The sequence below is a fragment of the Pituophis catenifer genome, unplaced genomic scaffold, assembly GCF_029215685.1.
Source record: "Pituophis catenifer annectens isolate HBS135680 unplaced genomic scaffold, rPitCat1.0.hap2 SCAF_8, whole genome shotgun sequence".
In the NCBI taxonomy this organism is placed as follows: domain Eukaryota; kingdom Metazoa; phylum Chordata; class Lepidosauria; order Squamata; family Colubridae; genus Pituophis; species Pituophis catenifer.
Genome location: NW_027256888.1, coordinates 62,072,282 through 62,094,989, shown reverse-complemented (window position 1 = coordinate 62,094,989; position 22,708 = coordinate 62,072,282). Strand labels below are relative to the sequence as shown.

The 22,708-nt window shown below is 38.9% G+C and overlaps 1 protein-coding gene across 1 annotated transcript in view; it reads right to left on the bottom strand.

Annotated features, from left to right (window-relative positions):
• Positions 1-5,998: 5,998 nt before the first annotated feature.
• Positions 5,999-22,708, bottom strand: part of TACR3 (tachykinin receptor 3) — a 58,332-nt gene continuing 41,622 nt past the window's right edge. Inside the window, exons 4-5 of the mRNA XM_070948581.1 lie at positions 13,199-13,395; positions 5,999-6,308 (exon numbers count right to left, since the gene is read on the bottom strand). Coding sequence (XP_070804682.1) covers positions 5,999-6,308; positions 13,199-13,395 — 507 coding nt within the window. The remainder of the gene's footprint in view (positions 6,309-13,198; positions 13,396-22,708) is intronic.

Genomic DNA, 22,708 nt, shown 5'->3' with positions numbered 1-22,708 from the left:
AGTAAAGAATTCAAAATGCTACTATTGGGAGACCAGCTAGTCAGAGACACTCATTTCTCTTCACACAAATTCTTTTGGAGAAGATAAAGATAAAATCCTTTCACGTTGAATTCGGTCTCTGGACCAGTGGTGGGTTTCTATGGTTTGTCCCGGTTCAAGCGAACTGGTAGTGCTGGCCGCAGGAAACTCCACCCACCTGCCTGGACATAATCACGGACGCTCTGTGCATGTGCGTAAGGTTCTGTGCATATGCAGAAGCGCTGTGCGCTCGCTCACCGTTCCGAACCGGTAGTGAAGGTAAGTGGAACACACTTCTGCTCTGGACACTACTATGTAGCTATCTTGAGAACATGACAGAAGCCGCTCCACTTACTCTAGTGGTCTCTTACCCACATAATAATGAAATCTAACAACTTAAGCTTTTCAAGATCAGCCAAGCTGATCAGTTGTTGAGAACAAAACCTTTGCAGCTGCTTTTGTGTTCCCTTTCGCAGTACTCTAAGGAGTCAAATGTTGTTTGAAGCCTCCTAAAGATCCTGGTTCTGCATAGGACCGCTTCACATTGATCCTGTTTACCTTGAAACAGTGAAGACCATCCAAATTCAGTACATACTCCTGTTATTTAGAGGTAGCACTGCATCATTTCCTAAGGCTTTCCAAATCTTCCCAGAGCCCCTTGTTTTCATCACTCATTTTGATTTTAAGGTCCTGGTTCTCAGATGCAATGTTTAAATTCTGCCGCATCCCTTTTAAAACCCTTGGATTAACCAAAACAACTCCGACCCCCATCTTACATTAATGATGAACTTCAAATCCAACAGTATAATTTGTGAAGAAACAAAAAATAAAATAAAATAAAAAATAACGTTTGATGGGCAATGCTGTGGGAATTGCCGGAGTTTAGATCTTCTCAGCTATTCTTCTAGATTGCGGCAAAAAAGAAAATGTCAGAAAGTGTCATATACCAATATAACAAATACAGATCTGATAAATTGCTTGTATGCTTTCCGCAACATTTGGAACTCAGGATCTCTCAAGCAAAATAGCAAAGTTCTACTAATAAGAGCTTCTTTTATATTCAGGAAATCCAAAAACCATAAAATATTAAAACGTTTACAAACAAATTGGCTTTAAATTACATTGAGAAAAATGCCTCTGTAAAATATGCAATCATACAGGTAGTCCTCGACTTACAATAGTTCATTTAGTGACCATTTGACATTACAACAGAACTGAAAAAAGTGACTTATGACCGTTTTCCACATTTATGACTGTTGCAGCCTCCCCATGGTCACGTGATCAAAATTCAGATACTTGGCAACTGACTCATATTTATGACCGTTGCAGTGTCTCTGGGTCATGTGTTCACCTTTAGTGACCTTCTGACAAGCAAAGTCAATGGAGAAGCCAAATTCACTTAACAACTGGGTTACTAACTTAACCACTGAAGTGATTCACTTAACAGCTGTGGAAAGAAAAGCTGTAAAATGGGGCAAAATTCATTTAACAAATGTCTCATTTAGCAACAGAAATTGTGCTAAATTTTGTGGTCATAATTTGAGAACTTCCAGTACTTAATAATCTTCAGTTTCATGATACATAGGTAGTATGCTCTCTACATGGGGCTCCCCTTGAAGAGCACTCGGAGGCTCCAGCTGGTCCAGAATGCGGCCGCGCAGGTGGTTATGGGCGCACCTCGTTGTGCCCGCGTGACACCCCTCCTGTGCGAGCTGCACTGGCTCCCAGTGGTCTTCCGGGTGCGATTCAAAGTATTGGTTACCACCTTTAAAGCGCTCCATGGCACAAGACCCGGGTACCTTCGAGACCGTCTTCTGCCACCAACAGCCTCCCACCGACCAGTCCGTTCCCACAGAGAGGGTCTCCTCAGGGTGCCATCAGCCAAGTTATGTCGGCTGGCGACACCCAGGGGGAGGGCCTTCTCTGTGGGAGCCCCAACCCTGTGGAATGAACTGCCCCCGGAAATACGTAAGATCTCCGACCTCCGGGTGTTCCGCTGCGCACTGAAGACCCTGTTGTTCCGCCAGGCAGGGCTGTCAATATAATAATTTTAAATTGGGGTATTTTAATTTTGGGGGTTTTAAATCGGCCAAATCTATTTAATTATTTTAATTTTTAATTATTGTTGTGTCTTCTGTTTTTAAATTGGCTGTACACCGCCCTGAGTCCTTCGGGAGAAGGGCGGTATAGAAATAAAATTATTATTATTATTATTATTATTATTATTATTATTATTATTATTATTATTATTATTATTATTATTATTATTATTATTATTATTCCTCAGTCACTGAACACGACTGCCACATTTCATTTGTGTTGGCTAGAACTGTCTGGTATTTTAAATGCATTTTTTTTGCAAGGCTATTTGAGTGAGTATCTCAAGAGAGGCTAACCACTCTCATAATATGAGTACTGAAAGTGGCAGAGATAAATAACATGCTTCTCTAGTAGGTAATGACCCAGATAATGCTGAAGCACATGAGAAGTGATCAATTATTTTTTGCCTAAATGTCGTATTTTTGTTACCTATTTACATTGTTTGGAGAGGATATTAAGAGCATTATAGGGACATGGTGATAATGTGTAGCATAGTGAGAGGGATTGAGACTGATTTTTTTTTCCTGCTTTAAGGGATGTTTGCAAATTTGAAAGGTTTATTTTCAGTGATCATAAATGTGACAAATACGTGTACCAAGCCTTATTTTGGACAAATACCACCAACCCATCAAAGAAAAAGCCTCCAAAACAGTGGTGGGGTGCTACCGGTTCGCCAGCAGCGGTGACGGGAAGCTCCGCCCACCTGCCCGGATGTCATCAAATACACTCTGTGTGCACGCGAGCAAACCGGTAGCAAAGGTAAGTGAAATGCACCCCTGCTCCAAAACCTGCAAATTTTTGGTGATGGATCTTGGACGGTTCTGAAGTTGCAAAATGGTTCCTTATGGAATCAAATATTGAATAAAGTCCATTTTCTCAATGAAATATCTCTGCTACCTAAACCAAATTGAAGGAGAATATCCAGTTACTACAGGGGTGTCAAACTCATGACGACATATTATCATCACATGACATATTGCAAATTTTTGCTGTTCGCTAAACTGTGCATGGGCGTGGCCAGCATGTGATTCATCTGGCCCATGGGCCGCAAGTTTGATACCCCTGAGTTACTGGCACTCTTTGGGCCAAATATCTCTGTACTTTAGAACTTGATTTTTAAGCGCTGTCCTTTATCGCTGAAGTTTATCTCCTGCAATTCATGCTGATGTCTAAAACTGAACTTTGTCTGTTTTTGGGAGGTGGACTGTGATTGTGCCAAGTATATTCGTATGCAGCATTTATTTTTCTTCATGATTTGGAAAATAATTCTTCCTAATTAGAATGTAAGACCCTATTGTAGATTAGGACAGACAAATTATGCTTAAAATATACTGCAACTCTGCAAGATTATGGGTAATTCATTATTTCACCATCTCTAGTATGCATGCAGGAAGCATTTTAAAACATTTACAACACATGTAAATGCAACTACTCACAAGTTAAAAAGCCCACAGGACTGGCAATCAAACATTTAATACTGCAATAAGATAGCATCTTCCACAGCCCACAAGGACAGTCAGGTTGTTTTGTTGCACTCACAAACTCAGTGATCATCTAAACATCACCCCAAAGTAATCAGTGACTTCAATCCTCTTGTGATCCGAAAGGATGCAAAGAGTTGGAACAAGGATTGAATGATATTGAGCAATTGGGGGTGATGAAGTACCATATTTTTTGGAGTATAAAACCAGTGGTGGGTTTCAAACTTTTTACTACTGGTTCTGTGGGCATGGCTTGGTGGCGTGGCTTGGTGGGCATGGCAGGGGAAGGCTACTGTAAAATCTCCATTCCCACCCCATTCCCTCCCGATCAGCTGGGAATTGGGAGGCAGAGAATAGATGGGGGCGAGGTAAGTCAGAATTTTTACTACCGGTTCTCCAAACTACTCAAAATTTCCACTACCGGTTCTCCAGAACTGGTCAGAACCTGCTGAAACCCACCTCTGAAACCCACACACTTTTTTGGGGTGTGTCTTATACTCCAAATGTAGCTTTTTTGAAGCTTTTTTTTCAGCCCTAACGAGGTGCTAGGGAGTGAAGTGATCTCCGTGCTAATCTTTTTTTCAGTGAAGGATCTTCCCTGCTTTGCCTGCTCCCTCTGACTATCAGCTGTGAAGTTTTTTTTCAGCCCTAACGAGCCCTAGCCCTAAGTGCTAGCGAGTGAAGCCGATCTCCGTGGTTTGCCTGCTTTTCTCATTGCTTCTCTCTCCAAAGATCAGTTGTGCTTTAGAAGCTGTTTTTTATCCTCAAGGAGGGGATAAAAACCATCAAACTAATGTTCTGAAGCTGACCAGGCTAAGGACGCTAGCCAAATGAATACCTGGTAGGTAGATCCCCCCCTCCCTATTTCCCTCCCCAAAAACTAAGCTGTGTCTTATACGCTGAAAAATACGGTAATTCTAAATTTCTTGAACTGCTGGAACACACTGGTATGTGCTATCAACTTTAAGATACAGAGAAGAGAACTTTCGCCCAGGACTTTTAGCAGCTATGTGAAAACTGATGGAAAGATAAAAGAAAATGTTAAGAAGGTCAATTATAAAAAAAAATCTTCAGCTGTTATTTCCAAACTGCAGTACAGAAGCAGCAATTTTGCTGGAAGGTACTTTGCTGATAATTAAAAGATATCATCAGTTCCAAGAGGATTCCACATAAACATCTGCAGAAGGGAGCTGATGTGTTTCCAGATGATGAAATATGCATTGAAATGCAAATCATATGAATAACATACATACAACCACAAGATGCAAATAGGAAAGCCTGGGAGTTACATCGTGACTTTGAAATGTATGTTTTATCATTTCCATCACAGCAATTTGTACTGGATACCTACGGATATGTGATTAACAGAGTTAAGAAAGCCATCACACAGGCTAAGCTGAAGCTCTAGTGTGACACAGTGAAAAACACTTGTTGATTTTTTTCCCCTATTTAAATGCAAGCCAGACATTTGTATGTCTATGAAAGTAACAAATGGAAAGACCTGCTTCATTCTGGTCCATGTCGTGAATATGTTCTGTACCTGCTGTGCAGTTGATGGGGCAGGAAATCAGATGCAGAACAGATTAAAAAATGGCAACAACTGCTGTGTCTCATGCTTAATTAATAGCCTTAATGTGGTGCAGTGAATTTCAGAGATGTAACTTGACAATTTGAAGCCCTTGTACTAAAAGTTGGCTCTTCCTCACTTGAGACTCCAAACAGTGGAGCAGTAAGCAATCTCAGGTTTTCCGAAGGACAGTAGCAATTTATCTGCCTCAATGTTAAACTCATGTTATCCTCCTAGAAGAACTTAATGTGATACAAATCAGTAACATTAAGTTGTGAGCCACTCCAGAATCATTTGCTGAGGTGGGAGGCTAACTAACTAACTAACTAACTAACTAACTAACTAACTAACTAACTAACTAAATAAATAAATAAATAAATAAATATCAGATTTATCTTAATTCCAAAGAACAGGTCCACCCCATATAATGTTGTTTCATAAGGTGTGGATTTAGAGCAATTATTTAAGTAACATTGAAAACATGACACAGTTTTTTTGCTGCTCATTTCAGTGGGATATAAATTGTTCTTAATCGCACCTGTTTTACATAATTTACATGGATGTTCCAGTTTATCCCATGGCACTAAGTCACAATGTTAATGTAAACAAGACTCTGTCTTTGCCTTTTCCAAAACACACACACACACACACAAAAACCAGGTTGGATCAAAGAAGGTTGTTGATAATAGGCAAGATATATACACATGCAGTTTGTGCTCGGTATTTAAAGCATGGTTGCTTTCCAGATGTTTGATCCTAAGGCAGAATAGCGTTGTCTTATTTCTTAGCTATGTGACTTTGTCTCACATCTATTATAAACTCATGAAAGGCTTTAGGAGTACTCGTCCGCTGATGTATATGGAGAATTGATGTAACTTGACACTGCTGAACTAGCTTTTGAACTCTTGCATGAGCATCCATTTGCATTGGCTTCTTGTGCTCCTTTCTTGCGCATAGACTTGCTGCTTTCACCATCACCAGATTCAAACACTACCGACATGCTGGATTCCATCCTGGTAACTGTGTATAAACTGCTTTGCCTGGTAGGATGGAATCTCGTTGTCTTAAGCTCCAGTTCATCATAACTAGATACTTCAATGAAAGGACACCATTGAAAAGCTCTCTTGAAACCAGCTCGGAACCTGAAAAACACATGCATGTACTTGATATTTGGCATATCTCATAGAAAACATTTTTTAAAGAGAAGAGTTTATTTATTTATTTATTTTGTTCAACTTGTATACCGCCTTTCTCCAAAGACTCAAGGCGGCTTACAATGCATTTAAAAACTATATATAAAACATTAAAAGTTAAACCATTAAAAACATTTAAAACCCATTCACACCATTCATGGCCGGATCTCGCCAGATCGCAACAGCGAGATCAACGGCCCCAGGCCTGCCAGAAGAGCCAGGTCTTCGCCGCTTTTCGGAAGGCTAATAGGGTGGGGATGGTCTGGACCTCAGGAGGTAACTGGTTCCAGAGAACTGGGGCAGCCACAGAGAAGGCCCTCCCCCGCGGGCCCGCCAGCCAGCATTGTTTAGCTGACGGGACCCTGAGGAGACCAACTCTGTGGGATCTTACCGGTCACTGGGAGCTATGCGGTAGAAGGCGGTCTCAAAGATACCCTGGCCCTGAGCCATGTAGGGCTTTAAAGGTAATAACCAACACCTTGAATTGTGACCGGAGACCAATAGGGAGCCAGTGCAGCTCACGGAGAATTGGTGTAATGTGGGTGTACCTAGGTGCCCCCTCGACAGCTCTCGTGGCTGCGTTCTGGACCAACTGTAGTCTCTGAACACTTTTCAAGGGTAGTCCCATGTAGAGTGCGTTGCAATAATCTAACCGTGAGGTGACAAGGGCATGAGTGACTGTGAGGAGAGCCTTCTGATCCAAGTAGGGTTGCAACTGGTGCACCAGGCAAACCTGTGCAAAGGTCCCCCTAGCCACAGCTGACAGATGTTGCTCTAATCTTAGCTGTGAATCTAGGAGAACACCCAAATTGTGAGTCCGTTCTGAGGGGGACAATTTCTCCCCCCCCCCCCAGAACTAAGGATGGACAATCTGCATGGTCTTTAGGAGGCAATACCCACAGCCACTGGGTATTTTATGTCATCAAATGTAATCAAATATACATTTCTAGATATCTGAGTTTAGTTCTGGGCTTCACATTTTCAGGAATGTATACAAACTGAAGTATATCCAGCATAAGAAACGGATATGATAGAGATGGTCAATTCTTGTTCTACTAGGAATGGCTTAGAGATATTAAGCCTAGAGAAAAAAAAATTAAAAGAGGAACATGATAGAGGCCTTTAAACATCAGAAGAATTGTCCTACAGGAGATGGAAGCAACTTGCTCTTGATTACTCCAGAGGGTAGAATTAGAGCTAATGGATAAAAATTGTAATGAACTTGGCTCAACAAAAGAAGAAACTTTCTAATTGTAACAGATGCATAGAGACTTCTTAATAGCAGGATTGGAAAAAGGACTGGATTCCCATCTGTTGAAACTACTAGAAACCTAATAAAACGGAATGCAAATCCAGCTGCATCTCTGCATCTAATTTCAAAGAGAGTGTCAGACTGTGCTGATAACCCAGCTATCAGCTATTCTTTAATGCACAACGTCATCAGAAGAGTGAAAATAATCATCTGAAAAGTTATGGATTAGATGTTTTAGCAGCCCCTCCTCCCTTTCAGATGGTTGATTTAGAACTGGTTTACATATACAGTATATTAGATGTGATCTAAGAATAATATTGCTCTTAGAGGGTACTTCACAGGTGGTCCTAGTGATTACAGTTGTAACAGGAAACGTGATTACTAGTGAAGGGGTCTCTAAATAAAATCACAACTGTGCTTATGATCTTACTTAATTTTTTCATTGCTTTACATACCTGTCAAGTTTGTAAAGGTAAGGACTGGTTGCAAAGTTTTTTTAATCACCGTTGTAACTGTAAACGGTTGCTAAACGTGACAGTCACTAAACAAGGACTACCTGTATTTTCTGTGGATTAAACTCCCTTCATAGAAAAAAAAAAGGGGGCAAGACTGCTTGGAGTTGTACAGACATGAATTTTCTTATACTTTTGTACGTGTGCAGAATCCCAAAATGCCATTGCTCCATCCAAGAAAATAATACAGTTGAAGAAAACATGTTTTTAACTTGTAGCATTACCATCATTATAAAAAATCCATCGCTTATTTCAAAATATGATCAAGCATCCCTGCTGAATTGGGTCCTTCCTGCCCTTTCTGCTAGCAGGGCCCATTTGTGTCCTAAATATCTACCTTGAAATACCACTTCAGAGACTGGATAATTCTGACTACAGTTTGTTTTTTTAAAAAAGAACATAATTTGCAGTTCCCAACTAATATGTGGATCCAGGTGGGTGGTATATAAATGTAATAAACAAATAAATAATACTGTGGATGAGAAGGCAGTTCAAACTGAATGCTTTGTCGAATTTTGCAGTGGTAATTATAAAAATGCCCATCTTGAAGAGGAATGTATAGAAAATGTAATGTTTTAGCAGTAATTGTGAAAAAGATACTTTTAAAGGAAAGTATTTAAAATACAATGAGAGCAAATGACAATACAACAAGATGAGTGAATCAAAATAAAGCTTCATGTGTATAGTTTGAAAGCAATTATTGAGTGTTTGAAGCAGGGGTGAAATCTAAAATTTATTACTACCGGTTCTGTGGGCGTGGCTTGTTGGTGGGTCGATAATGTGACTGGGTGGGCGTGGCCATTTTTTTTTTTACTTTTAAAAGCATTTTTTCTACAACCTCTTCGCTGAAGAGGTTGTAAAAAAATGCTTTCAAAAGACTCTGACGATCCCAGCTGAGTTGCCTGATCGGCAGAGGTTTGTTTTTTTTTTACTTTTAAAAGCATTTTTTCGGCCGAAGAGGTTATAGAAAAAATGCTTTTAAAAGTAAAAAAAAAAAAGCCTCTGATGATTGTGCAGCTCAGCTGGGCATGGGGTGGGGGCAGGGATTTTTGCTAACGGTTCTCCGAACCATTCGCCTCCATCGCTACCGGATTGGGCGATCCGGTCCGAACCGGGAGCATTTCACCCCTGGTTTGTTAAAGTTTGTTAAATGAAAGTTATAAGAATATTTATGGAATGGACTTAGACCTGAACACAACAAACACTGACTCATCCACTTCAATTACTGCTGAGCTACAGTTCAGTTGATCCAACTCATGCCTAATTGAAGCTTGAATGTGCAAAGCAATATTACAAATAACACCGCTGAATACAAAAAATGCAAGGAAATGAAGCTCTCTTTAGATTGCAATATAAATTCATCGTGAATTTTTTTGGATAAATAATAGATGTCTCCATACATTTTCAATTTGGATGGGAAGGCAGAAAGAACAACACAGCAGCATTTCTGTGCCAGATGCAAATCCTGATGGGATTATGTGGGTGTTAAATAAGATTGCTACAGGCAGGTGTTTGAACAAGATGCTGAAAGGCTGTGCTTGCGTTTCTGCTATCATCTAAAAATATTTGCATATATATGGCAGGAATTAACGTCCCCTTTGAAATGTCTATCAAAATGGAATTAGGTTCTGATTTTTCTTTGTATATCAATTTGCTTATATTGCACAGACAAGTAGCCTATTCCCATCTGTATTTTTGAATTTTGCTGGCTCTCAGGTAGGGTATCATGTAATATTACCAAGAGCCTTGGTGGTGCAGCAGACTAAAGTGCTGTTAAGTAGCACCAGCTGCCTGCAAATACTGCAAGTTCAAATCTCACCAGGCTCAAGGTTGACTCAGACTTCCATCCTTCCAAGGTAGGTAAAATGAGGACCCGGTTTGTGGAGGCAATAAGCTGACTTTGTATAAAAAAGAACACCGCTTGGGGGAGGGGGGGGGCGAAAGCCCTATTAAGCAGGTATATACAAAAGTATGAAGACTATTGCTTAACGCATTGTAAGCCGCCCTGAGTCTCCAGAGAAGGGCGGCATATAAATTGAACCAATAAGTAAATAAATAAATAAATAAATTAGACAGATTCTCTCAGACAGCATCTTCTACTTAAAATGTCTGACCAAAAGAATCAGAAAATTGATGAGAGGTCTTATATCGCTTTAATATGTGAATTCTTTTCCATTTATATCTTATTTATATCACATATAAATTTAATGCCATTGTTTTTATGCATTGTAAGCATAAGCGCTCAGAGAGTTACAGATTCAACTAGCATTTTTTAAAATAATCAGATAACATTGACTGTATACAAGATAGAGATAATACCTTGTTCCTACCATGTTTTTTGGTATTGATTTTGATATACCATGCTTGTGCTAGTAAATAAATCTTCTCGAATCTACTGTACGTTGGTTCAAGTTTCATTTATGAAATTCAATTTGGTTTAAACATTATTTCAAAGGAGAGAATTTCAAGTACGTTTCCATAGGTCACATTGTAGTTTCTTAGTTACAAGAGTTTAGAGAAAAGTAAAATCAGCCTTTCCAACTTTGCAGCATCTTACTTTTTTCTCGCGAGAAGTTGGAAGGTCTGATTTTACTATATTTTTTTTTTTAGCCCCACCAACTCTTTGGGTTTCCCTACACATTTCTTTCATTTGCAATCCAGCTTTTCCATTTCTCCAGTGAAAGAAAAGTATCTTGAGCTGCGGGGAGAAAAGCAGCTGGAAAGCAGGTTTGTTTGGAAACCACTCTTGCAATTTTTAAGGAGTGCCATTGGCAAGCAAGGGAAGCAGGAGGGATGGTGCGCCAGCACCAAGCTTTCCAGTTCCGTGGTGGTACAATTTGTTAAATCCAGTTCGGCATTCCAGCAAGCACCTGGGGAGGGCCGCACACGCTTGTGAGAAAGTCTGTGGCTCAGCAGGGAAGGTGAGAGGCCAGCCTGGTCCTTCTCCATTTGCCTGGACAAGGGCTCTGGCACCCAAAGGAGCATGGGCAGCTCAGGTATAGCACCAGGGGGTGGGCTGCTGGGGGGTTTGTAGGGGTTCAGGAGAACCTCTAGCTAAGATTCTGTGCAGTTCAGAGAAAGAGAACTCCCAAATCCATGTTAGGAAATGGTCGTTGCCTAACTAGTTGGCCAGGCAATATATAATTCAACATTGTATTGAAGGGAAACAATAATAAGGATATAATAAATAATACTAGGATATGATATACTGGTATACTAGATTCTATAACCATTAGGTTCCTGTAATACATATATGCCTTTGTATCACATATATTATGCCTTTATATTTGTATCTCCTGTAACAAACATATTCTGTTATTAGGCCTGTAATGTATCTGGTATTTGTCAAACATATGTCCCTGCCATTTGACCTGAACCCATATCAATCTTCTCCCTGTTTTTTTCTTGTGCCATCTAAGAGCATGGTACGTATCTCCAAGGGATAATTTACACCTCAGTCCTAATTTATGTTTGATCTGGATAGACTCCTACTTTCTAGGGCCAGGGGGCCAAAGTGGCCAATTGAGTAAACAAAGAAATGCTCAAGATGATTAATTGGGAAGTTTCTATTCCCCCTTGCAGGGCAACAAGGAATGCATGGGCCTGGATTGGGAGGCCAGAGTTGGGTACTAAGCTGATGTCTCTGAGGGTATAAAAGGACGCCATACCTTCCCCAAGGTGTGGCTATCTCCCCGCATGCATTGTATCTGTATGTTCTGGATATAGTTCCACCCAGTATTTTGTTTTTGGCCATAAATAAAATCTGTTTTTTGCAAGCCTCTTCTTGAGTCCCTCTCTTTGGCATTCTGGTGACTCAAGTGTATTTTGGGACCTTACAGTATGTTTGTACTGTGTAAATGTATTATGTTGCTTTAAGAACATTGCTGAGTCATTCTGCACCCTGATTGGATAAGCTCTGTAGCCAATGTATTTAAGGAGAGCTTAAGTGTGGTTAAGAAGAGCACTACACCATATTTTTACCTGCTACTATGCTGTAACTATTTTTGATCTACCTAAAAGGTCATTGTTTGATCATGGGTTATTTATTAATGTTTCCTGATATTTATTGAACTGTTTTTATATTGTTCCTGAATGTTCCTTGTATTTTTCTACAAACTGGTAAGAAGATTTTATATCCCTGGAATGATCTTGTATTGCACTTTATATTGCTAAGACTTGGATTGTTAAATGACTATGATTTCGCTTTACCCTCAAAGTAAAGTAATATAAAACCAATTTGTCTGCATGTTATTCACAATTACTCTCAAAACCGTTTCCGTGTGTAAAAACGTCTGATGGTACTCTGATTTATGAACCATGACTTTGGTGGTGACACAACAATATCCTTATCAATCCCATTCCTGGTTCGTCCCGCCCCGCCCCGCCCCACCCCTCCCAGGAGTCCCCATGTGGCCCGGTTTGGATGCAGGTAAGTGCAGGGCACGTGCGTAGACTTGAGGAAGGCGAAAAACGGGCCTACTGGAATTTCGGAAGTTCTAGAGGGCCTCCGGAGCCCGGGGAGGACAAAAATTCTCCCCCCGTCATGATGCAGGAGGTTGATTAGGCCACACCCACCATGGCCACGCCCACCCAGCAACCGGGCAGAGAAACCCTTGCTAAAATTTTTGAACCCCACCCCTGCATAGCACCAAAGGAGCATGTTGCAGCATATCTGCCATCGCTCGTAAGTGTGAATGACTGCTGTGATGCTGCAAAATACGTTACTTTGGGACCTGGTTGTAAGTACTTTTGGCAGAGATTTGTAACTTCAAATGATTACTAAGTGAACTGTCGTAACCCAAGGATTACCTGTGACAAAAAGGATACAGGAAGGAAATGAATATAGATTGAAGAATGTCAACAGAAGTGTATATTTCTAAACAACTGCTCTGAGCATTTGGGTAAATAAACTTTTTTTTTTTATAATGAAGGAGATCTATAGTACCCTTTTTCCTTCTCTCTTGATTTCCAGGATGAACAATGAATATATGAAAATCATTTAATATAGAAGAATGAAAAAAGAAATGTCCAGGCTTCCCAACTCTAGAGAGATTATTCTTAAATTACAACCTTACCTTTTATTGAGACAGCAGTAGATAATGGGATTATACATAGTAGAACTCATAGCGAGCCAAAATGTTGCTAGGTAGATCTGCTGAATGTATTTCCACCGATTCCAATTTTCATAGATTCCAGTAAGAATGAAGTAAATGTGATATGGCAACCAGCAGATGGCAAATGTCAATACAACTACAATCATCATTTTTACAACCTGGAAGCAAACAGATGGGGGAAAAAAAAAAGGATTTTCCTATTTTTTTACAACTCTGTAGTCTGTAAATGCCTTTTAATATTATCAACACTAGACACTAGGCTGCTATGGCTGGAATATTAAATTTATATAGATATTTAATAATTTGGAAAAACAAAACAGAATGATATAAAAGGAATTAATTTATTTTGACATTTTTCCCTTTGCTTTGCACAGATAACAGAGAATATTTTGATATGGATTTGAGCCTTCTGCACTTTACTTACAGCCTGAATGATTAAGTCTGACATATGGATAGATAGCTGTTGTGCTTTACAGGATAGCTGAATCAAATAACCTTTGGTATAAAGTGAATAAATAAAATAGCAGCTTAATATGTGGCACCACAGATGACATCTCTTGGGAATATTCAGATAGATGGGAAATTCCAATAACGGAAATAATGTTGCTTAGAATTGAACTATGGAATTCTTGGTGTTCCCTGAGATTGGTTGTTTGTTTGCAGACATTTCATTATCCAGCTAGGTTACATCATAAGTGTGGATGAGTATGGGGTTTCCTCCCTGTTTATATGCAGTAGCTTGCCCTTCCAGTTTTAGTGGGGTTGTGGTTTTCTTCTTGGTAGTTCCTTGATTAGAATATTGTTTTCTGCTTGATTGTTTGTCTGGTGCTAATCTTTGCTTATCTGAGTGTTGGCTGCTGGAAAGGATGAGTTTCACTCTTTCTGTTTCTTAGCTTTTTATTGTGTCTTTTAAATGGTAAATAAATATGCTTTATCTCCATGTGTCTACTGATGTCTGATTTGTCAGAAAGCCACATTTCCAAAAATCCCCTGGTGTTTTTGGATTTAGCTTTGTCTAGGGTCAGTCTCCAAAAATTGTACACAACTGAACAGATGAAGAAGAAGAAAAAGGATGCTAATAGTTTCCCAGTTGAAACTGTGGCTGCTCATATGTTGTGAGATTAAATATTTTTTATTGTGTTTTTAGGACTGCAAGTTGATGTTCATGGATATGTTCATGGATGTTTTCTGTCTATATAGCGGTTGTTACAGTCCTTCCACTGTATATTGTAGATGACTCCTGATTTGTTTGTTTTTTAATTTGGGCTACTAGTTTTTTCCGTTTGCTTAGGATGTTTTGGAAGGTGTTAGTTTGTCTGCGAGAGTGATATCATGTGGTTGTAATTGTTGGTTGTTTCTCAAATGTTTTTGATGTATCATTTTCATAGTTTGTGTAGGTTGTGCCATAAAAAATATAATCCCTAAAATAATTTTCTCACAATTGAAAAACAAAGACAAGGATCCAGTCCTAGCCCCATCCACTCAGCTATCAACAGATTGCACATCTCTGGAGCAAAACACTTAGTAATCAATGTGTAATCTTTGAAAGAAGCCCTTTTCTCTCTCTGGCATGTTTCTTTGGTTGATACCTGATGGACTTGAGGCTTCTTTGCTATACTACACAATACTAAAATTGATTTTTGCTCCCATCTAGTTTCTTCATTTGTGTTATCTATCAGTTCCATACAGAACTGTAGGATGAAAGGTTTCCATAACTCTAGTTTTTTATCTGTTTTTTCTCTAACGGGTATCCAGACTGCTTTGCACCACTGCAGAATCAGCCATTTGCTCCTATCACACTTGTTTTGTGCATTCATTGCAATCATTTTCACTACATTCATTTTTAAGATGTAGTTGGAGCCCAACAAACCTGAAGAGCCCTGAGTTGGGAGGGAAAGGTTACATTATATGTGTGTTTTGCATTCTGTTGCACTTCATTGGCAATGCCAGTACTTATTTATTTAGTATAAATAAATAAATATTTATTTATTCATTTACATTTAGAGATTGCTCCATTACAACCATCACAAGGCAGCTTACATTATAAAATTAAGTAAAAATATAGAGAGAAAAATCATAAATATTTGAAATGTTTTCCAAAATGCCTCTAAGAAAAATAGACAGGGGACACCCTATTTCCAGAACTGGCAGCTAGACCAAGTTTTCAGTGATTTTCAGAAAGCCATCAAGATGGGAATTGTACAGATTTTTGGGGGGAGGGAGAGGAGGGGAGGCTGTCGTATTCCAGTAGGCAGGAATCTCAACAAAGAAGGCATACTTTCTACATCCTAATTGAGGACCTACTGAAGAGGCCTGGAGATAATTGAAGAGACTTGAAGGTATCCATTCGTCTAGCTCTTACTGGGTGGGAATGTACAATTGAAGAGAGATGGCTCCCAGATACCCAGGGCTAATTCTATAAAGGGCTTCATATGTTATAACTAGCATTTTGAATAGTACCTAGAAGCCAACAAGCATAGCTTGTAAACAAGTGTAGATTGCAAGGCATGGATAACAAATGGGCATAATGTGATCCACTCGTTATTTCCTAATCTGCTATGTTCTGGATCACCTGTAGCTCTGATTGGTCTTCAATGGCATTATGGATGTCTTGTAATAGCCCAGTTCTGAGATGAGTAGCTTAAGTTTACAGAAGGATTATGTTCTAGGAATGGGAGTAACTGGTACATGAGATGGATCTTGTAAAGGCCCTCCTGGCAAAAGCTGCTATCTACTTTGAGCTGTGAGTTCAGGATAACCTTCTAGTTGCATATCAATTTCAAATTGGGATGTACAATCCCATCCAAGACCAAAGATTAAAAATCCCCAGATCTAGGGCCCCAAATAACTGCAGATACTTGATCTTGGCACAATTGACCCTGAGCTTGTTTCTCCCTATCCAAATCCAAATAGCCTTCAAATATTGGTTCCCAACATTGAAAAAGCATAACTTGGACAGCCTGGGATGAAGAAGTATACTAGGTATCATGGTGTACTGATATAGTAGATCCTAAACCAATGGATGACTCAGCCATTGTTTTTATCTAAATGTTAAATGGGAGAGTAGAGGGCATTGAGCTCCAAGGCAGTCCATTAGTGCAACCTCTATCCCCATTAACATTTACTGGAACTGGCCCCAGAAGAAGGAAAACCACTGTAAGAGAGTGCCATTTCTGTCAAAACTGAACAGCCCTCTGTCAACAGATGGGGAGGACACAGTGGTGGGATTCAGCCAGTTCACACCACTTTGGGAGAACCGGTTGTTAACTTTGTGAGCTGTTTGGCAAACTGGTTGTTGAAAGAAATCATTAGGGCAGAGAACCGGTTGTTAAATTACTTGAATCCCACCACTGGGAGAACTACAACATCATCTATCTCATCTATCTATTTCAATAGTTCCAAGAAGGCTCCACACCCATTTGCACCACTTAGGTGACCCTGATGACACAGATAAACCTCCAGGTGACCCTAAGGACTCACTAAAAGAATGCAAATGACCAGCTATCTTAAGGAGTATAAATCTTTCCATTCTCCACTATCCAGTCAGAGCTAAAAAGCTTTTTGGATGAGAAGCAAAACATCTTCAAAGAAAAACCAGAAACTCCAATTGCCTCTTGAAAAAAGCACCTTTGGAACAACCATGACCTGGATGACTGAGAATCTCCATAGACATTGAGCACAAGCATAGATGCACCATTCCTACCTATATTCAAAATGTTAATCAAAGAGTGATCAATGCCATTTTGACACTACATTCTGATCTAAAGCCCAACTAAAGCATGTCCAAATCATAATATATAAGTAATGTGTATAAATAATGTATCATCTATTCTTAAAAGAAGCCTTTAAACCTCTACATTGATTACTATTGTTTAAAATATTCAAAATTAGAGAAATAATATCTATCTATATCTATATCTATATCTATATCTATATCTATATCTATATCTATATCTATATCTATATCTATATCTATATCTATATCTATCTATCTATCTATCTATCTATCTATCTATCTATCTATCTATGTGTGTGTGTGTACAGTTAAGGGGTATGTTCACGGGAAGAAACCCGAAATATTAACTGTACACACATATACCCATGAAAACTTACATATATATATATTTGCTCCTGGAAGCACGAAGCCGAGAACACCAGCCTGAAGATGACGAATGAGACTTCGTCGAAACGTCACCAAGACACTTCCAATTTTACGTGGGAGAAGACCCGAATAACCAAAGACCTACATATATATATGAATATATGAATATTTCTATTTCCCCATAAAGAGGACCACAGAGGATTCCCCTTTGCATAAGTTTGGCATTTGGGAAATTATATATATATATATATATATATATATATATATATATATATATATATATATATATATATATATATATATATATATATTATTCATCTTAGACTCAACTTTTTTTTGTTAGTGTTCCACTTCAAAACACTAGTTCATTCATCTTTAAACTTCATGGCACCCCAGGTCCATGTCTAGGTGGCCCTTAGAGTACTGTTTTCTTATATAATTTTTCATCTGTCTTAATTTTCAGAAGTGTTTACTTTTCTGACTACATTATGGCATCTTTATTGAACGGAATAGTGCTGAAAATGATTTTTGGGCATAAATCATAGCATAATTTCCAAGGTAAATTACATCTCTACACTCCATTACTCCTTGTCCCAAGAGGAAACATCATTCTGTGCACATAACTGGAAGAATTACAGCTTCATTCATCAAAATGAGAAAGCCTTTGGTGATCAGTCAAATTGATTCAATGGCTCTCTAAAATGCTTCCCCAGTTTTATTTTGTAAGAAACAGGCAATGGTTTTTAACTGAACCTTCAGATATTTCAATTGAAAGCACAAAGTATGTAAAATATATTTCTCTATGTATATATTTGTTTTTCTGACAAGATTGTTCAAATCACCGCTCAGTCTTCAAGGTCACAGAGCAACAACTTTGGGCCAATCAGTATGTCAGTTTCCCTAATCTGTTTTGTGAAACTGTGGTTATGACAGTTATTGTGAGATTATATTGATGAGAAGACAGAAAGTGAAATAGGAATGAAAGCTGTTTAAAAGATAACATTACCCCTATGATGGCATCCTGTATGCTGTATTAAAAATATCGTTTATTTATTTTTTTTGTAAATAAGCAAAGGATGTTATGGGACTCACTCACAATTTGCCCAGCATAAACTTTATGAGAATGATTACCGCAAAGAATAAAATCTGAAGCAAACTTGAATAATAGTCTTCATTGCAAGAACATGCAAGGGAGTTCAGAGAATGGATTTGGCACAGTAGGCTTTGACTCAAAGCCAGCTAGGTCTGTAGAGAACTGTGAACAAGAGCCCTTAGATATGAAAAGATTTTACATGGAATCCCACTTAACTCAGTATCTCTGCTCATATTTAGGAGCTTATGCACATATTTAATTATGTGCATAATCACATTTTTCACTGTTATCTGCTGTATGGCCTGCAACTTCCTCACTGTTGTGTCCCGTCAGTGGCTGGTGCAGCTAGTAGCTGATTCTGACAGCGAGGAGGCTGGTGTGGTACTGCGCCATCAGCCTGTTCAGCTGGCACTTGAGTCGGACAATGAGGAGGCTGGAGAAGATGTGGTGCCAGGGGCGGGGATTCAGCCAGGGCCTTCAGAACCTCCAGAAGCTCCCTTAAGTGAAGAGGATGAAGAGGAGAAGCCTCTTCTTGATGCCCGGGCGTGCAGAGCTGCCAAAAGGCAGGAGTGGCTCCTCAGGAGGAGGTCTCCTCGAGAGTAAGGCTTGGGGCTAATTGGTCACTCCCTTAGCTTATTTAAGGAGGAACACCGACTGAAGTAATTTACAGGGAACAACTCCGTTCACATACCTTGTTCACATACCTTCGTGTCTTGTCTTGCTTATCTTATCAGCTTCCTGCAAATTGCTTCTGGGCATTCTGCCAACCACAGTAAGCTTTCAGTATTATTCTTTGAATTCTTGGCGGCTGTTAATGCAATTAATTAACAGCCGTTGTTGTAAAAAACTGGTTTATTTAGTAAACTAAGGTTTGAACGGACTTTGTGTGTGCTGCGTTCTTTGGGGTCCGTAGCTGGGGCAGAACACTCACCTAACCTTTATTCCTCAAACACACACTTTTATTGTGTCAATGACCATATGTTGGGAAAGGCCCATTGCCAAAAGGAATCACTAAACCAAAAAGATTAAAATAAATGAATAGAAAATGAATGAATGATGAATAATTAAAAATTGTAATGACTTTATTTGTGAAGGGGTTCTTTTTTTTTTTTACTTTCCCGCCAACAATGCTTATTCTTTCATACATGTACTCTCCTATAGATATGCAAATGTGCTTCGTGAATGGAAGAGATAATAAAGAGAAAAATAAGCATCAATGTGATGAGTTTGCTACTAGGCAAAAGAATCTGGGGGGAAAATAAGGATGCTGGGCAGGCTGCAAGCTGTGCAGATAAACAATAATCTGCAGAATTTTTTTTATCTCTTCTAAGGAAGACAAATCTGCAAAAGGGAATTCTCTCTCATTTAACCCAGTCTCTGGACAAAGGTACAAAACCAACAAGCAAATGAGAGTTATTATGGTATTGAAGCAGTTTCTTCTTCAGTTTCTTCTTCAAGAAAGTTGTCAAAATAGAACAAAGGCTTCATTCCCCCGTCCAATCATCTCAGAAAAGAAAAATACTTCTTTGACAAGCCTTTGACTTTTTATAGCTTCAATAAAATTAGTGCAGAGATCAGAACTGATGGGCTGAATAAGTTACAAAAAAATTTGGGGAGGCTAAAAGCTAAAACAACAAAGCCACAAAACATCTGAACTGATGACATTGATGCAGTAATACTAGTGAAAAGCTTCTACATCTATCTATCTATCTATCTATCTATCTATCTATCTATCTATCTATCTATCTATCTATCATAAAAGTGATAGCTTTTCACTAGTATTACTGCATCTATCTATCTATCTATCTATCTATCTATCTATCTATCTATCATCTATCTATCTATCTATCTCAAAAAAAATAAAGGGAACACAAGCAGAAGACATCCGAGATCTGAATGAATGAAATAGCCTTATTAAATACTTTGTTCTTTACATACAATAGTTTATACACTGTTCAAACAATTAAAGGCAACACAAAACTACTGTATGTAACGAACAAAGTATTTAATAAGGCTATTTCATTCATTCAGATCTTGGATGTCTTCTGCTTGTGTTCCCTTTATTTTTTTGAGCAGTGTATATATATTATACCATCAATCCATTACTACAGTGGTTGTCAACCTTTTCTTCACTATGGATCCCTTTTAAATACATTTTGTGGGCACAGACCATGGCCATGGACCCACAAGACTTAACTCAAGATTTAAATCATAACATTTCTTCAAGCCTTCACAGATCTTTTATGACAAAATTGCACCCCCCTCCAGGGGTCCACCGACCACAGATTGAGAATCACTGCATTACTAAAACTGAACCTAAAAAAATGGGAGTACTTAAAAAATTAAAAATAATTTTAAAAAATGGAAACAAAAGCCTGCAATAGGAAAAAATTCTAGAGTTCTGATTATCCTGACAAGAAAAAGGGGTTCAGTGAAATTTGATTTACAAATGTTGATTGAATAAGCATAAAGACATCTAGGGGAGGATTGGGCTAAGAGATGAAAATAAAGCTTTTCCAATGATTCATAGCCAGAAAGAATTTTTGCTCAGTCACAAATACTTTTGGTATTCACCTTTGCCACAAGCATATAATCCCTCAGATCAAAGGCTTAGTTTATTTTGTTTCTATGCCACATCTATTAAAAGAGCTGTTTAATTAATAAAAAAAATGGGCTTATTTCTATCCTATGGTCTCTGGGTAAGAAAGTCAATAGGAGCTGCAACAGTTTCCAATAGGTTTCTATATACAATTTAATGGGCCAGATGCTATCTATAGAGAACTATAGAGATGGAGCCCAGGTATCTTAACATGTCCTTTCCCTAGTAGAGTCTATATATTTTTCTGGGTAATTAGGAGACACTCCTGAAGGTCACTGCCTACCTACTACTACGATAGTGAATGAGCATTCTCTGTAATGGTTCCTTACTTTTGGAGAGAGCTTGCTCTGTGAAGTTCCTACTTTCATGGCTATTGAAAATTGGCTTTCCTAGAAGCCCTTGAGGATTAATTATAACCTACCAAACAAATTGTACATATTGTATAATCACTCTCTGGAGAAATCCATAATCATGAGAAAGGTAGAAAGAAAGAGGCGATGAGAAGGATCAGCAGCAAAGTGGATGAATTCAGTTTCAGGGCAATTGGTGCCTAAAGGACCAGGTTCAAATCATCCTGGAGAAAATCTGTCTGTGATATTGACACCAATTTGCTGCACATAATCAACAATGAATTTTAACTCATTAATTTCAGCGCTTAACTTGGGAAATTACATTTTAGATTCTGCTTTCTTAAAATTATTTTGTACTGCGTTTATTTGTAAGTTCCATAAGCTGCTTAAAATCTGTTAGTTTTCTGGTAACGGGCAACTGACATTAATAAACAAACAAGAGAGAACCCCAAGGATGTTACTTTGCTAATATTTTCATCTCAAGCAGATGTTTCGATGTTTAAAGAGGGAAATCTCCTGTTGGATTCTCTCTCTATCCACCAGGGCTGGTATCCAAGGCTGGCTGTTTCTGATAGCTAAAATGTCATTGCTGCGCTGGTATTAAAAAAGACACTGTAAAGTTGGCATAATGTACTTAAAAATTTCTTTCCAACCCCCATACATTTTGTCAAGCCAGAGGGATAGCACTAGCACTAACACTTAGACTTATATACCATTTCATAGTGCTTTACAGCCCTCTCTAAGCGGTTTACAGAGTCAGCATATTGCCCCAATAATCTGGGTCCTCATTTTACCAACCTCGGAAGGATGGAAAGATGAGTCAACCTTGAGCCTGGTGAGATTCAATCTGCCAAACTGCTGGCAGCCAGTGATCAGCAGAAGTAGCCCGCAGTACTGCATTCTTACCACTGCACCACCGCAGCTCAGTTAATAGTTGCAATAGTTAATAGAGAGATAGGTAATTTTTGCCTTGACAAGAACTCTGGGTGCCATGGAGGCAACATGAATCTTTCTCTCCAGGGATAAAAAAAAGAAAGTGTTTGCCTCAAATTATCAAATGAATACCCCTGCATTACAGTGTCCTCAATATCATTTATTTTCTTTCAGAAACCTTCCGTGCAAAGACTAGAGAGGTTTCCAGAAGTCTCTTCTAAGTCTAGAATTGTTGGAGAAAGCCATGGAGGAGAAAGATATTGCAGAATGAAAGAAATATATTTCATTTCTGAGCCATGGTGGCACAGTGGTTAGAGTGCAGTACTGCAGGCTACTTCTGCTGACTGCTGGCTGCAGATCGAATCTCACCAGGCTCAAGGTTGACTCAGCCTTC